This window comes from Lachancea lanzarotensis, scaffold LALA0S01, assembly GCF_000938715.1.
Source record: "Lachancea lanzarotensis genome assembly LALA0, scaffold LALA0S01, whole genome shotgun sequence".
Taxonomy (NCBI): domain Eukaryota; kingdom Fungi; phylum Ascomycota; class Saccharomycetes; order Saccharomycetales; family Saccharomycetaceae; genus Lachancea; species Lachancea lanzarotensis.
In genome coordinates this window covers 1175035-1190579 of record NW_019212879.1, presented here as the reverse complement: position 1 = coordinate 1190579, position 15545 = coordinate 1175035, and the positions used below count along the sequence as shown (strand labels likewise).

The 15545-nt window shown below is 43.4% G+C and overlaps 7 protein-coding genes across 7 annotated transcripts; 4 read left to right on the top strand and 3 right to left on the bottom strand.

The window, feature by feature from the left end:
• Positions 1-553: 553 nt before the first annotated feature.
• Positions 554-2209, top strand: DSE1 (LALA0S01e12728g1_1; the record flags this gene model as incomplete). Its single annotated transcript, XM_022774686.1, has 1 exon — positions 554-2209. The coding sequence occupies one exon, from the start codon at positions 554-556 to the stop codon at positions 2207-2209; it is 1656 nt and encodes a 551-aa protein (XP_022626759.1).
• Positions 2210-2398: 189 nt separating this feature from the next.
• On the bottom strand, positions 2399-3670 carry YCK3 (LALA0S01e12706g1_1; the record flags this gene model as incomplete). The annotated part of the gene is made up of 1 exon (XM_022774685.1): positions 2399-3670. The coding sequence occupies one exon, from the start codon at positions 3668-3670 to the stop codon at positions 2399-2401; it is 1272 nt and encodes a 423-aa protein (XP_022626758.1).
• A 444-nt stretch (positions 3671-4114) lies between these two features.
• EAF3 (LALA0S01e12684g1_1) lies at positions 4115-5044 on the top strand (the record flags this gene model as incomplete). The annotated part of the gene is made up of 1 exon (XM_022774684.1): positions 4115-5044. The coding sequence occupies one exon, from the start codon at positions 4115-4117 to the stop codon at positions 5042-5044; it is 930 nt and encodes a 309-aa protein (XP_022626757.1).
• A 723-nt stretch (positions 5045-5767) lies between these two features.
• AGC1 (LALA0S01e12662g1_1) lies at positions 5768-8404 on the top strand (the record flags this gene model as incomplete). Its single annotated transcript, XM_022774683.1, has 1 exon — positions 5768-8404. One exon carries the CDS (start codon positions 5768-5770, stop codon positions 8402-8404), a length of 2637 nt encoding a protein of 878 aa, XP_022626756.1.
• Positions 8405-8495: 91 nt separating this feature from the next.
• On the bottom strand, positions 8496-9695 carry SAE2 (LALA0S01e12640g1_1; the record flags this gene model as incomplete). The annotated part of the gene is made up of 1 exon (XM_022774682.1): positions 8496-9695. The coding sequence occupies one exon, from the start codon at positions 9693-9695 to the stop codon at positions 8496-8498; it is 1200 nt and encodes a 399-aa protein (XP_022626755.1).
• Positions 9696-9875: 180 nt separating this feature from the next.
• Positions 9876-10715, top strand: BUD13 (LALA0S01e12618g1_1; the record flags this gene model as incomplete). Its single annotated transcript, XM_022774681.1, has 1 exon — positions 9876-10715. One exon carries the CDS (start codon positions 9876-9878, stop codon positions 10713-10715), a length of 840 nt encoding a protein of 279 aa, XP_022626754.1.
• Positions 10716-10888: 173 nt separating this feature from the next.
• XRN1 (LALA0S01e12596g1_1) lies at positions 10889-15397 on the bottom strand (the record flags this gene model as incomplete). Its single annotated transcript, XM_022774680.1, has 1 exon — positions 10889-15397. One exon carries the CDS (start codon positions 15395-15397, stop codon positions 10889-10891), a length of 4509 nt encoding a protein of 1502 aa, XP_022626753.1.
• Positions 15398-15545: the final 148 nt, after the last annotated feature.

The window sequence follows — 15545 nt, the reverse complement described above, 5'->3', positions numbered from 1 at the left end:
TTGTGGGGTCGGGTTTCTTAGCGATTCTATAATGTCGACGCCAGGACCCAAATTGGAAAAGTGTTGATGTCGCTGTATACGAAGGGTCCGTTTATTTGCCAATTTATAGGAACTTTAAAGGAAGAGAAAAGACACAGGACAAACAAACAAACGAACAAGCTGAAAAGGTAGATCCTCCTGGTTAAGGTGATATCTACACCTTGCATCTAGCAAGTTTACCCACCTCTAAACATTATTTTAACTCACATCAGCCCGTTTCGTAGCATATTTCCATAGCAGCTTTATCATTAGACATGGCTGGGTCGGTCGACGACAGTGTTTATATTTTTCACGAAACGTAAACAACAACATCCAGCACATCTTTTGTTTAACAAACAAAAAGTACGTCAAACCATAGCTCTCTTGTTTGCCAAACGAACAGCAACAACCAGTAAACGGCCAGCGGAGAAGACGGTCTGCGGAAGATATAAATATGGTCAAGTAGAAACGTCTAGCTTCGGCCACCTGGCCTATTCAAAGTCTTTCACCTCAGCAAAGTTAGCCGCACCAACCTATGTCCTACTACAGTCCTCCTAACATCTTCAGACAACCGGCAGTCAGAGTAAGAAAGGAGCATCAGAGCCCTCAAACCCCATCATTGGATACACATAGCCGTTCCTGGCAAAATAATACCACAAGGCTCAGTTCACCACTTTTGAGAAAAGTTTCCGAAGACATGAACGATTATTATACCACGAAACAGCTGCGTAGCGAATTCTGGACTTTACCGCATCGGGAACAGAGCTGCACCGCGACCTTCCCAAATTCGCTATCCTGCCTCGACGACGTGGTGCTGACCTCTTCTATGGCGCCGTCTGATAACCTACAACTGTTCAGACTCAATGTTCAAGACCACGAAACAGCCCAGCTAGCTGAGTTACAGTCCATTACGGTGCCTGGAGCACCTGTCACCACTTCGTGTCTATTTCCACAAACTTTCAGTAGTTTCAAACAGCCCACGGACCATGATCGATTACTATGCTCCGGCCATCAAGACGGGGTTGTGAATTTGATATCCACATCCGAGGCGGAAGGTGGTGCTAAAATTATCAAAAGATTCAACCACGCCAAATACTTGAAGTCTACACAGACAGACAATTTGGACTCACTTCTTCAAAGCAAAAGAGCATCCCCTATCAGACAGATCAATGCATGGAATACTAATGGATTTATTTCCATTGTCAATGAGTCCTTATTCATTTATGATTTAAACCAACACCGATTACCCTTATACTTACAGAGCTTCACAGGTCTAGAGGCTGTAGAAGCAAATCCCGATAATCCCAACTTACTCGCGCTCGTGGGATCGCGTTTAGGACCAAGCGGCCTTTCCTTACTGGATTTAAGATGCGTTGGTGGACATGGGACCCTCTACAGCCCCGACACAAGTGGTTCTAGCGATACTAATGTTTCGACCGCGTGCTGTTGGCTCAACGAGTACACAATTGCAAATGCAGTCAAAGACTGCGTCAAAATTTGGGATATAAGATTCCCTGGATCCAAGTGCACTGTAAAAGGACACAAAGGTTCTGTCAAGGCGCTTAAATTTCATAAGGAGTCTCAAAGGCTTTTCACTTCCGATGATGAAAATTATACCTTGGCATGGGACATGGAAAATCTGGACAACGTCTCAGAGTGTCATTTGGCCAATGGATTTCAAAGTATCTGCGAAGAAAATGTGTCTCAAGTGAAGCAATGCGGTAACATCATTTCGTCGCCCAATTCTACGCCCAATTCCCCATCTTCGCAAACGTCACAATCTGGTGTATCTGGGTTTACATTATTAGAACTTTGTCGCGAAGGTTCATTGTTGACATTGGACTCGAAGGAACTGGGATTGCATTCGATTCGAGATGTCGAAAAACCATTTGTGCCATCAAAGAGTGCCCTCCGATACCAAGCACCTGTGGAGAAGAACACAAATGTGGAGTCAGATAGCACTATGAACCAAGAATCTCTGCTCTCAAGCTGGGATAACACATCGGAAGGTACCATAGACAATGATGATTTCAGTACCCCAATCAAAAATCAGCAACTTAGTCCCATCAGAATCCAAGATTACCATACCCACAAAGTTCAGAACCCCAGCATCTATTCTCTAAAAGAATTTGAATTGAGCGGTTCAACCATATATAACGAGCATATAATACATGAGGAGATCCTCGTGTAATCATGAATGGAATAGCGAAAATGAAAAAGGTGAAGTCGGAATAAAGACGTGATAAGAGTGTCTTGAATGCAACATTATATTCCTTCTCCTCTAAATATTAATACAATAAAATGCATGCCACGATCAACGCGGGGGCAATATTTCCAAAGAGTCACGACTTTCCATAATTATTGAAGTCAGTGCCCTAATTTAATCACACCAGCAACACAATCTCTTGATGCAACTTTGACCTTCAAGAGAATCTGCTTCATTTTGCTGACGATCTGAAAAATTCCCATTGCGTCGACCCATGGAATCATAAGATTGCATGACATTGCCATTTTTATCTCGTAAAGCTGCTTGGCTGGTCATCTGGTTACGTAGCCGCTGCGCTTTTGAGTATGAGTCACGACGGGCTTGTGGAACTGCTGATTTCCGTGCCGCCTGTGAGGTTTTGGGAGTTGGATTACCGTAGCCATGGAGGTTTGCCCTTCTATTAACACCGATATTCCAGGATTGACCATTGTTAAGATCTAGCCAATCATAATGCTCGTCGTCTTCGTAACCGTTTTCTTGCATAGCCTCTGTCATCAAGGAGATGAGGTAATCGTAATCAGGTTCTTGCTCGAACCGCAATGACCGACAGTATGTCAGATACGTAGCGAACTGATGCGGGATATCGCGTTCCAGTAGATCTTCTGGTCGCACTTTTTGTTTGGTCAGACCGATTTTTTCGTACTTCAATTTGGTGTTTGCAACTTTGAGACCTTGCCAGGGCAAAAATCCACGCATGAAATAGAAGAAAACGTGGCCAAGGGATTCCAGATCGTCACGACGGGATTGTTCCCTCCCAAAATGCGTGTTTATTGACATGTAACGGGCAGTCCCACTGAGTGATTTGCGCTCTTTGTACGGGATGTGCTGTTTAGTTCTAGGGTCTCGATATTGCTTGGCCATACCGAAATCCACCACGTACACCAGGTTGGGATCTCCATGAGCGGATGCTGCGCAACTTCTCACCACCTGGCCGTTGGGAAGTTCGCGCTGGTACTGTGAAACGAGAAAATTATCGGGTTTGATGTCTCTGTAAATCAAATCACGTTCATGAATCGACTGTACACGTCTGATCATTTGTTTTGCCAGTAAACACGTTGTTTTCGCGGAAAACCGCCTTCCACACCATTCAAACAGATCCTCCAACGACGGACCCAATAAATCAATCACCAAAACGTTATGCATTCCTTCTTGTCCGAAATAATATGCCCGCGGGATGCCCTGCAATCCAGCCAGAATCTTGTAAGCACGAAACTCGTCTCTGAGCTGCGGGGCATCCGCACGGCGTGGTTCAAATTTGATCGCTACAGGCCCAGAATCTTGTCCCAAAACGTTTTCACCCTCAAATATCACTCCAAAAGAACCCTCTCCTATCTTGGGTCCCACCGCATAGTGGATCCCCACAATGTGCTGTGCTCGAACACTCATTAGATAAACCGCTGTGCCCTAACCTTCCAGACGTCTTTATCGTCACTCGACGTCTCTTTCTTAGTCGGTCTTTACTGAGACACTTTGGTGGAGTTTAGTTCCATTAGCTTGTAAGAAGAGTCTGTCGTCATTGACTTAATTTTTCAAGCTGATTAGATTCGTACAAAGTGACTTTTGAACAGGGTATATAAGAAGCGAGCAGTAAATTGCATGAATTCCGTGTATATTAAAGAAGAGATGAGCATCAAGAAACTGAAATTGGTGGGAAAGAGAAGCCAATTGACGGCTTTTGCGCTAACTAGAGTGATTTTAGGGCGTTCAGAGCATAGGAAATAGTAGTTCTGCCTCTTTCACGGTTAAAAAAGGCTTTAAAACGTTGGTTTTTTGGGAAATTTTCATTGTTCGATTGTTGTACACTCGTCCTGAGGTAAACATTTCGACCTAATGCCCTTAGAAGTGGAAGAAAAATGCCTGGCATTTCATGGCCCACTTTTGTACGCGGCTAAAATTTTGAAATTGCACGATCCAGACACTCCTGACAATGAAGAGCCAGAGAAACCGGAGAATAACGAACATAACGAGGCAGACCAAGTGCCGGCAAACCTGAAAGATCAGAAATGTTTTTATATCCATTACAGGGGCTGGAAATCGTCGTGGGACGAATGGGTGGGTCTAGATCGGATACGTGAGTATACAGACGAGAATTTGGAATTCAAGCGACAACTTGTGGAGCAGGCTAAGGACGCTAGACAGGCCAAAAAAAAAGCGCCTGCTAAGCCCCGCAAGATAGTAGAGCCCCGGAAACGCAACAAGAACCAGCCAGGGTCTTCAGTACCGGACGAATCAGCGGGCTCTGTCCAGCATCAAGGCCCACGTATTGTAATTCATATCTCACAACCGCTCAAAGCGGTACTGGTGGACGACTGGGAACGCATCACTAAAGACAAGAAATTGGTGCACTTGCCCTGTGAGCCTACGGTAGCGCAACTAATAGACGAGTACTACAAAGCGGCCAGCGCACAAGAGACGTCGCCCGTGACACAATCACAGCTGCAGGAATACTGTAGCGGGCTGAAATTGTATTTCGATCACTCGCTGGCCGTGATGCTGCTGTATCGTTTCGAGCGAATGCAGTATGCTGATCACGTGCAAGAATCGGCCACTACCGTTTATGGCGCCATTCATTTGCTGCGATTACTCAGCAGTCTTCCTGAGCTGGTCTCACTAACGTCCATGGACGAAGCTGGCTGCGATGTGGTTGTTCAGCAGACCGACAAGTTACTGAAGTGGCTTGAGAACAAATCTGAGCTTTTCAACGAAAACACATACGTCAACACAGGTAGTCAGTATGAAGGAATGGCCCTGGGACTGTAAGGAAAGGGAAAGGTGGAGACAAAGTGCAAGGCCACTCAATGTATTGTCGTGAAATAAAGCGGATGCACGACCAAATGACGAGAATAAAGATGTCCCTCTGAACGAACCATCGATAACAAAGTATATTTCAGCCACGTCTGAGTTGGTCAAGCTCCTCTAGCAGCTTCTTTAATAATGGCACGCAGTTTCAAATACCTAAAACAAGCCCAGCTTAGCCACTAGTGTCCAAGAACACTTGGCTATAAACGTTATGCGCTGCTGCCGAAACGATGCTCAAATCCATCCGGTTTCCTCCCAACTTCGACTCACAAGCTCATTTCTCCTCATCCATAATTGAACTCGTTCCAAAAGGGTGTAAACATCAACAAAAGCCTGTCAAAAGAGGTTTAAACATCTGGATCGATGATATCACATGAGACGACAAGATTTCTACAATACGTGATTGAAGTAGTGAGTTGAATTTTCAGTATCACCTCTCGCTCCTGCTATCTTGAAATTTATAGAACTTGACCACCTAGAACGGTGCCAAGGACATTTGAATGCTGTAATAGATTCTTCCACGGTGCTCCTAGTAAGCTTGCATTTTTCTGTTGTCAATTGCCCTCGAGTTTCTGACGTTCCTGCCGGCCAATTTCTAACATATACCAAATTGTTGAGCGACAAACTGATAATATTGCGGTGAGCGTACGAGTGAGAGAGTGAGTTAGTCACGGAACTGGGATTATGGAACTGAATAATTCGATCACCGAGAAGAAGAATTTGCAAGTTGAGATTTTTCTCAAATTTGCGTCCAACACGGGCACGGGAGATGTTGGACGCCGGGTTTTGACATTCAGCGATTTTCTTAGAATGGTATCAAGTTCAAAAGCACTCTATTCGAAGTTTACGGACCACTCCTACAACCTGAATCAAATCCCAGATAAGGCATTCGGCTGCATTTTTTTTGCCATTGACGAAAACAACAAGGGTTATCTTACTCTTAATGACTGGTTCCACTTTAACAACCTGCTGGAATGTGACAACTACCACATGATCATTTTATATGAGTTTTTCAAGAAATTCGATGTTGCCAGACTTCGCGGCGTCCAAAATTCACGACCCATAGACACCAAATCAATTGATTTAGCTGACGATCCGAGAATCAAACCCGTTAACTACGGAAGTCGATTTTTAAGTTACGACAGCTTATTTTTAAATCTCAACCAATTCAAGAAAACCATCAATTTTCTGCACGAGGCTGTCGGGGACGAATTCTTAACGGCTAATCATCTCCTTCTCAATTGGGACGACTTTAGATGGTTGAAGTTTTATCAAAGTTTTCCTTATAATAGAGCTGAGGGCCCGCATATCAGTCTCAATTCTCTGGTGACAATTTTGCAAAACGATCTGAAAAATGAGAAATTGTACCTTGGATTTCAGAGGCTCTCCCATCTCAATCACAAAAACAACTCTCTTGTTTTGAATAAAAATCAGCTGGTATACTTGCTGAAAATATTCTACTCTCACAAGATATCAGCAGACGTTTTCAGTTCTTTGAACTTATCGAATACCAAACTAATAAAGTCCGATAACAACTACATCAACTACAACGTTTTCAAGGATGTCTTCTATTTGTTCCAAAATTTCGACTTGCTTAATCAAGTTTTCATGAGGTATGCCAAGACCCACAATTTTGATGATCAAGATCTCAGAGAGTGTGTGATATCTAAAGATGACCTGAAGAAGTTTCTGAGCGTAGAATATAACAAGGTGAACAACATCATCGAGTTTTCGCCATCACAGATTAACCTCCTGTTTTCTATTGTGGCAAACTCCAAGAGGGGCAGGATGATTGAGAAATATTTGGATACCCACCATGAAGACACAACGATAGAGCATTTCATTCAGACTGAATTTTGTAAAGGAGGCAACCAACACAAACAGGGCATGAGAGACTTCAACAATAACTACCGTGAAGTCATCAGCGGAATCTCTGGCGAATTGGATAATGCCAAAAAACGACGCCAGCACACCAAATCAAGCCTGTTGGATCGTCTCATCAAGCGGAAAGAGAACGAGGAGGGGTTTTCGGAGCTTGACCTTACAATGGACGATTTCCTAAAGATTTTAAACCCAAACTACCTAAATGACCTCGTGCATCAATTGGAAATTCGGCGTATGCAGAATGCGTCCCTCCACACCAACTATTACTTCTTTCCCATTTTCGATTCCATCCATAATTTCTTGTTGGGTTCAATCGCCGGGTGCATAGGAGCAACCGCCGTATACCCTATTGACCTGGTGAAAACTCGAGTGCAAGCTCAGCGAAACTTTTCTCAATACAAGAATGCTTTTGATTGTTTCTATAAAATATTATCACGCGAAGGAATCCGTGGTATCTATTCAGGTCTAGGACCGCAGCTAGTTGGTGTTTGTCCAGAAAAGGCCATCAAATTAACCGTCAATGACTACGTTCGTAGAAAGCTCATGGACAGCAACCAACATTTGTCATTTGCACTTGAAGTTGTCTCGGGGGCGGCAGCTGGGGCTTGTCAAGTTGTGTTTACCAATCCACTTGAAGTGGTAAAAATCCGATTACAAGTCAAATCTGAATACACGGCCCCTCTAAATGATGCCAAGGTCAACGCAGTGAGCATAGTGAAGTCTCTCGGGCTCAAAGGCTTGTATCGTGGGGTCGGAGCATGCCTTCTGAGAGATGTTCCCTTTTCGGCTATCTATTTTCCCACTTATGCCCATCTAAAGAGAGATCTTTTCAATTATGACCCACAAGACAAAAGTAAGAGACCAAGACTACACACCTGGGAATTGCTGACAGCAGGTGGTCTGGCAGGTATGCCTGCAGCTTACTTGACCACACCATTCGACGTTATAAAAACAAGGTTACAGATTGACCCAAGGAAGGGGGAAACTAAGTATAACGGTATCCTACATGCTGCCAAGACGATTTTTAGAGAAGAAAGTTTCAAGAGTTTCTTTAAAGGAGGCGGCGCGAGAGTACTTCGCAGTTCGCCACAGTTTGGTTTCACTTTGGCCGCTTATGAGATATTTCAAAATCTGTATCCACTAAAAGAAAAGAACGAGACCAAGGTCAATGTGAACAATGATACTCCCACACTAACAGGATCGTTTTCAAAAGCTCTGGCCTCGTTGAAAGAATCATCGAAAGATCACGTTGAGATTACCGAATTCTATGGACCATCGGTTGATCCCTACAGCTCAAACTACTTGAACTACTACTACAAAAGTTGTCAAGTAGCCAAATTATTTATAGATTTGGACTACAATTTTGCCAAGTTTGACTTTGGGGTATATTCCAAGTTTCACAATTTTATCAAAGAAGCAGAATCAAAGCCAAAATAGCATCTTATTTATATAATTACACGCATTGCGCCCTTGCCATTAATATCAATATTCACCTTAATCTCCTTGACCATATACCCTGTTCGTGATGTCAATTTCGTACCTTGGCCCGGCAAAAGATTTGTAAAGATTTCATATCCCATTCGAAATCGCCCTTGTTTACGATATCATTCAATTGAACATTTCTAAAGACAAAATCTCTTTTGCTGGGGCTGAGATCGCTTCTTGTAGCCATTAAAAATCTATCTTTTGTCTTGTTGTACAAAATTTCGCGAGATTTAACGATATCCGCATCGTTCTCCTGAGTGTTGGGGAAATCGAGACGACCATACCCAGGTGGGGATTTTGAACGTTGTCTCAAATTATCAAAGACTTCGTCTACACCATGACTCGTTTGGGCGGTAGGGATTATCACCGGCTCTTCCGTAACAAGTTCGAAACCTTTGTGTGGGTTTAAGACAACTTTTTGGTTCAAAACTGGTACGCCGGTTGCTGATTGGAATCTAGAAATTCTTGCCAGAGCGAAATTGGTACCTGGTTTTGCAGAACTTGAAATCGCGTCGTTGGCTTTAAAATCTTCAAAAATCCAAGGTCTTTTCGAAAACGGGTTTGCATTAAAAACTACTTTTGGCTTTGATGGTTTCGACGGTCTTGGTGGTTCACACTTGAGCACATTATGCAAAAAATCGTCGTGTCTTCTTTCTGGTTCTGTTTTCACTTGAACTGGCCCAGACTTGAGAGAATCTCGTTGATCTTCCGTATCTGACCATTCCAATTCGCCTTCTGAATCGCTTATAACAGCCAGATGATGTCTTGTTGGGCTCGATTTTTCAGACTTGCGTTCATCGGTTTGTGCGGGCTTCAACGGCGAGCTAAAATTTATATCTTTACTCTGCATATCCAAAGTTCCCGGTATCAAAAACTCTTCTTGGGCCTCAATCGTTTGGCTCGATTGAGCCGACACATTACCAGTTTCAGCACCAGAACTAGAGATCTTGCGTTTTTTCCCAACATGGGTCAATTGCGTAGTCGCTTGGTGCTCTTGGTGAAAGGGGAGATTCTCTTTTTCTTCAACTTTGACCAACGGAAACTTTCCCCCTCTCTTTAGCCCATCTTCAACGCCCTTTCGGCCTTTCAGTGTTTCGATCTCTATCTCGAGAAGTTGAACTCGATCTTCTATCTCTCGTGTAAGTTCGTCCTGGAGCCCCAGAAGTCGTTTCAAGTCCCAACTTTTCAAAGCTTTCTTTACCAATGCTGTCTCCACTAGCGGATCATCAACAGCAAGTGTCATAGGCCCTTTTTCATGCCCTATGGATAGGTTGTTGTCCTAACGATTGTTGTTCATCAATTGAGATGGTGATAATTGAACTTATAGATTAATATAATGTTGAGCGATGACTACCTCCGAGAAAGGCTGACATTACAGAAACAACACGTAGTATCCCTTTCTAATGACTCTTAGAGCCTAGAAATGTCTATCAAGGACTATCTTAATGAAAATTACGGGTCTAACAAGCCCAAGAAGTCGAAGGGTAAGAAAACTGGTGGGAAACAGGCCTCGTTCAAGATCGTGGACTCTTTCACCAGTAACGATGATGCGGTTTTGGAAAATGATCAACGCACTACAAGAACCACAAATCCTTCAAATAAGGGCTTGAAGTGTGTGGGACCAAATGAGAAAAAAGGTTTGTGGAAGAATTTGAACACGAATGAAGTTTCTGAGCGATTGCTGTCCAAGAAAGTGGACACAACTGTGAGTTCTCAAAATCCGGTAGGAATTCAATCAGCGGAAGATGTTAGGCGACAAACTGAAGCAAAAGAGTTAGAGGCTAAAAAATCGCTTGAAAACGAAGCAGAAACTGCAGAAACAGTTTATAGAGACAGTCAGGGCCGAAAGATTGAAAACTATCATGAACGTGTGTCGTCGCAAGCTGAAGACGAAAAACTGCGACAGGAACAGTGGGAATTGGAATTGCGAGAATTGAACATGGGGGAGGTTCAAAAAAATGGACTTTTGGGGATTTTGGAAAATAATAAGAAGTCGGTAGCCAATGATACAAGAAGTGACGATCCTTTCAATGCTTTCGATCCCGCTGCGTCAACTACTCACAATGCTAACCTCCATTTTAAATCACCGATGGGCAGAAAACTGTACCCTAAAATGAGTGCTGAAAACAGATTTCAGATACAGCCCGGATATCGCTGGGACGGAGTGGACAGATCTAATGGGTTCGAGCAAAAATGGTTTGCCAAACAAAATGAGCTGAATGAGAAAAAGGTGCAGAGTTTTACCTTGCAAGACGATGACTAGTGGCGCTTTTCAAATAAAAACACATAATTGTACATTAGAAGCCGAAAAGCATGCGTCACTTTTCAGAGATCAATGACCTTCTATCGCTTTGACTTGTCTTCGGAAAATAAACAGAAATCAAACTCGAAATCTACATAACTTTTTTCTTACAGGGTTTCCATCCATCAACTTTTTCACGAAGATGGACTGGAATTCCCACGTCCTCTGCCTCTGCCACGGCCACGACCACGGCCACGGCCACGACCACGCCCTCTAAAATCTCCTCTACCTCTGGAGCCTCCTCTGCTTGCGTTTTCACGACCACCAAACGAGGCATGGCCCGATTTTCTATCAGCGTTGCCGTGGTATAAACCGTTTTTTGTCTCTGAAAGACCATCGTTCTGATTTTCAGATTTTCCCTCACCCGCGAAATTTCCATTGACATCCTGAGCATTCGCCGACATCTGGTATGGGTGGACAAAATGTCCAGCGGGTGGTGGCCCCATAGGAAGAACTGGCCCCTGTGAAGGATAAAATCCCATATGTGGTGGTGGCGGTGGGACGCGGCCAATCAAGTGTGGTGGAACAGCATTTGGAGGTCCTGCTTCGTAAGGTAGCCTTTGTGGAAAAGGATTGGGGCCTGGGACAGGCGAAGCATCAGCAAACTGGTTGAAGACGGCATTGTAAATGTTGCTGGCGATAATTCTATCGTTTGGCGAGTTTACTTCAGCTTCGTCCCCGGTGTAACTTTTGTTCTTGTCTTGAACGTTGGTATCTTGCGCTGCCCCTTTAACTTGGGCTGTTTGAGTTTCAGCTTCAGCGCCCTTTATATGGCTGAGAAGCTCATGAGCTTGTTTCTTTTTGGTAGCTTCATCTTGTTGACGAGTAGCAGCCGCGGCAGGTTTGGTTTGAGCTAATTTGACAGGTTTCTGAGGCTTTTTCGAGGCTTCTTTCACCGATTTTGAAGCCTTGGAATGATAAATGAATTGTCTGTTGGTCAAGTTGAGCAAAAAGGAAGAATCTAGCCCGAGGCCTCGTTTTGTTCTTAATCTTCCTCCGAAATTATTCCCTGCAACAATCTCACTATCAAATAAAATTTGCACTGACAGTTTCGGACCTATCGTGGTATAGCCTACCACAGTACCTTTTGAAAACAATGGCACCTTACCAGAATCTTGAATATAGATCACTCTGTCACCAAGATCGAACTTTTGAGTACGCAACATGGCGAGGGATACCTGGGGATCAAGTATAGCCTCTCGTGGAACTTTGGCTAGCTGTTTGCTGCTAATCTTGGCCGGAGCGGCGGCATACTTTTCGATAGCATCTTCTACAGCTATCATGGATGCCTTAGTTAGCGAGTCACTTTCGAAAGAAACGGTCACAAAGTTTTGTTTGACGCTCTTCAACCATGCACGAACGCTATCGACAACACTTTTCAAGTCTTCCCGCTTCGCGCCGGGATACATATTTTCAAAAGATGGGGAATCTTTGGCCTGAGTTGACAGTTTGAAGAAGAATTCAGGGAAATTCTTCTTGTACTCTGAAAGAAGAGCCATAGTCATGTCTGAGTACTCCCAGCCCTTTGGATTACGTTTGGCGTAACCTAAAACCTTTTCATGACGTGATTCAAATTTTATTTCTAATCCGAAGTTTATTGGCCTTTCGCCAAATCCTCCCACCATGAATCGCGAAGTAATTCTAGACAAAAATAATGGATGAATTTGTAGTTTCTTTGAAACGATGAACGAAGGATAATAATGTATCAATTTTTGGTCTAATTGAGCTCTTACTTTTCCAACTGTCGGCTCTTGATCGGTTGTGTGTTTTTCAACAGTAAGCTTTAGTCTAGTATTGCTGCTATACCCGTCAACGATAGCTTTTCCACCATAAGCATAGTCTCCCAAAAATATGACGTTCAGGCCCTCTGGAAATTCCTCGTTTACAGGAACGGGAGTTCTTTCCATATAACGTTGATCTTTATTTTCAACATCCTCCACAACTAGCTGCATTGGGTAGAATTCTTCGACTGTTGAGAACGTCTTGACGTAAGCACCATCGGGAGTTCTGGTAAGTCCATTAACAGGAACGACGCGGACAATTGCGCGAACTTCATCGAGCATCACACCCTTTTGTACCGAGTAGTTTCTGCGCAAGCCAGCTCTCTGAGTATTAAAGAACCTGGACTCTACGTCATCCAATTTTCTTTCAGTGAAAGAAGTTTTACCTTGAGGCTGTTTGCTATCTTTTGGTAGCTCGAATATAGTCTCGCCATCAGTTATAGATAGCACTTTTGATTCTCTCAAATTAGGCCACCTTGTGTATACCACCTTGCCCAAATGCGTCTTGGCGAACTCGTCAAGAGTTAGGTTACTTTCATTGTAAGCATCCTTTACAGTCAACAGCATAGATTGTTGTTTCGATGGTTGTTGGAAAACCATACAACCGTTATAGTCAAGTTTACTGTCAAATGAAATAGTCTTCAGGGTGGGGAATCCAGCCAACGCTTCCGCTCCCAACTTTGCGCCAGATGGAAGACCATACAATAGTTCGAGACCATCCATAGAGTGTGGGACATATTCACGCTCAGTACAATGGTTGTGCTCAATATCGGAGAAAAAACCACTGAGGGGAGACTTGTAGATGTCGTCAATCTGAGGATTGTAAATGAAAACGAGGTCACTTCCAAATTTATTCCTGTTACGTTCTTCTGGTGTCAGCTTATCCTCCATTGTAGACATGGCATCAATAAGTCTCTTTTCATCCACGAACGAGAGTTTGACAACAGCTTCCCAATCTGCCGTTTTGCCGTTTTTGTCCAATTCCACTTCATTTGGATAAAAGTCGCCAATTGGTGACTTTGGATCATACATGAGGGGTCGATACGCGACAGGAATCAAGTTTTTGGATCTTTCCGGTAGTACTGCCATTAGTTGTTGAAATGGTCTGAAGGGCGTCCCCTTACCAAACTTGATAATTTGATTCAAACCTTTCTGAACATCAGAAATGCGGGGTGCGTAATGATATTTATAGTACCAAGACCAGGATGGGCAACCACGGTAATAGTAATATAGCACCCACTGAAGACCTTCCACATAATTTTCAGTCAACTCACGTAACTTGTCCTCGTCATGATAACTGAAATCCAACTTGTCCTTGTAGTATTGATCTCTCCAATTCTCAAACCTTTCAGCATAGAGTTTTTGCTCTTTTTCCAATTCTTCACTGTCCTCAACAAGCACAGCTTGCTCGTACTTTTTAATTAGCTTTCTCAAAGCGGCAACACGATTTGCGTGCTCTTCTTCAGTCTCGTGAGGATTGATTCCGTCAACGTCAAGCTGCAGGTAATAATTGTCCTGCGATTGGGAGTGAGCTACGAACAATCCCAAATCAAACGCCAGCTCCTTTAAAAATGGTAAATTATCCTCAATGACATCATTGTCAAGGGAGAAAGTTGGCACTTCGTCGCTTGACATAGCACTTGCATCAAATGGGGCGGCCGATGTTTTTAAAAGCCAAGGCTTAATAGCGCCAACAATCTTTTTCTGTTGCTTGAGCAGAAGTTTCTTACCTAGACGAGCTCTTTTTCTTTCCCCCTCAAGAGAAATATTTTCCAGCTGTTTGTTGAACCATTCTACATCAATATCGTCCTTCTCGAAATTCATGAGCTCAAATTCGCCCAAATATTGCAGCCATACCTGGAACCTGGAAAGATTGATAGTCCCTTGCTCATTGATATAGCCATCAACATGTTTGAGAGCCTCCTTGAACGTTTGGAGTAAGACTGGGAAAGCACCTTTATTCAAGTGCAAATCGGGAAGATTAGGTAAAAAGTCATTTCCAATCACAAACATCACTAAAATGAAGTCATCTAATATTCTCTCGAAGTCATATTCAAATTGCAAATCGTCAGCAACCTCACTAAACTCCAGTTCCAGATACTCTCTCAAAAGGGAGATATGAAGCAAGAAAAAATTTTGATGCTCTAAAGGCTGGGATTTTTGACGTCTACCAAAAGTAACCTCCTCTCTGAGAAGGGCAAAGTGTGGATCGTGGGTAGAAAGTCCCAACATAATCAAATCTGCATCCAATCCATAGATACAGTGCCTCGTATTAGCGTTATAGTCAGGCTGGGATCTCAAACGTCTGATATGTTCCATAATTTTATGTTCACCTTCGCCGGGAACTTCGTGACCGGACAAAATGATTTTGGCTGAGCTCCAGGCCGAGTCATTGGAAACTTTGTCATGAATGAAGTATTTGAGATTCTGCGTCAATTTCGCCATGAATTCAGTACCGGGAGTGATACAATTGGAGTCAAAGGGCTCGCCCTTTGGAATTTCTTCGCCATTGGCGATAGCCTTCTGCAAAGCTTTTTCGGCATCCATGGCCGTTCTGAAACGACGGGCACGTTGCTGGTTCATTTTCGCTCGTGGGGCAACACCATCGATGGCCATATAGAAAGTGTGCTTTGGTCCTATCGTGTGAAACAAATGGTCAATATACGCAAAGATTTTTGCGAAAACTTCCTCTTCCGAAAGTCGCTTGGTGACGTCGTCATCGTTAGCATGCGTGCAAGTATGCAGAATCGAGTTCATGTCCAAATACAGATCGTCGAATTCCGGAATTTGTGACCCGTCGATAAGCTGCGAGATCATTGGCCATCTCTCAGAGATGTATCTGAAAAATTTTGGGATACCCATATTGCTGTTATTTTCTTTCTAGCTATGTGCGGTCAGAAATAAAAATCCGCTAATCGTTCAACACTGCAGAACCTATGAATCAATTGAAACTGGTCAAAAAAACAGCAGCAGTGCAATCACCTGCTTTGTTCAAATCCCTTGCCTGAAG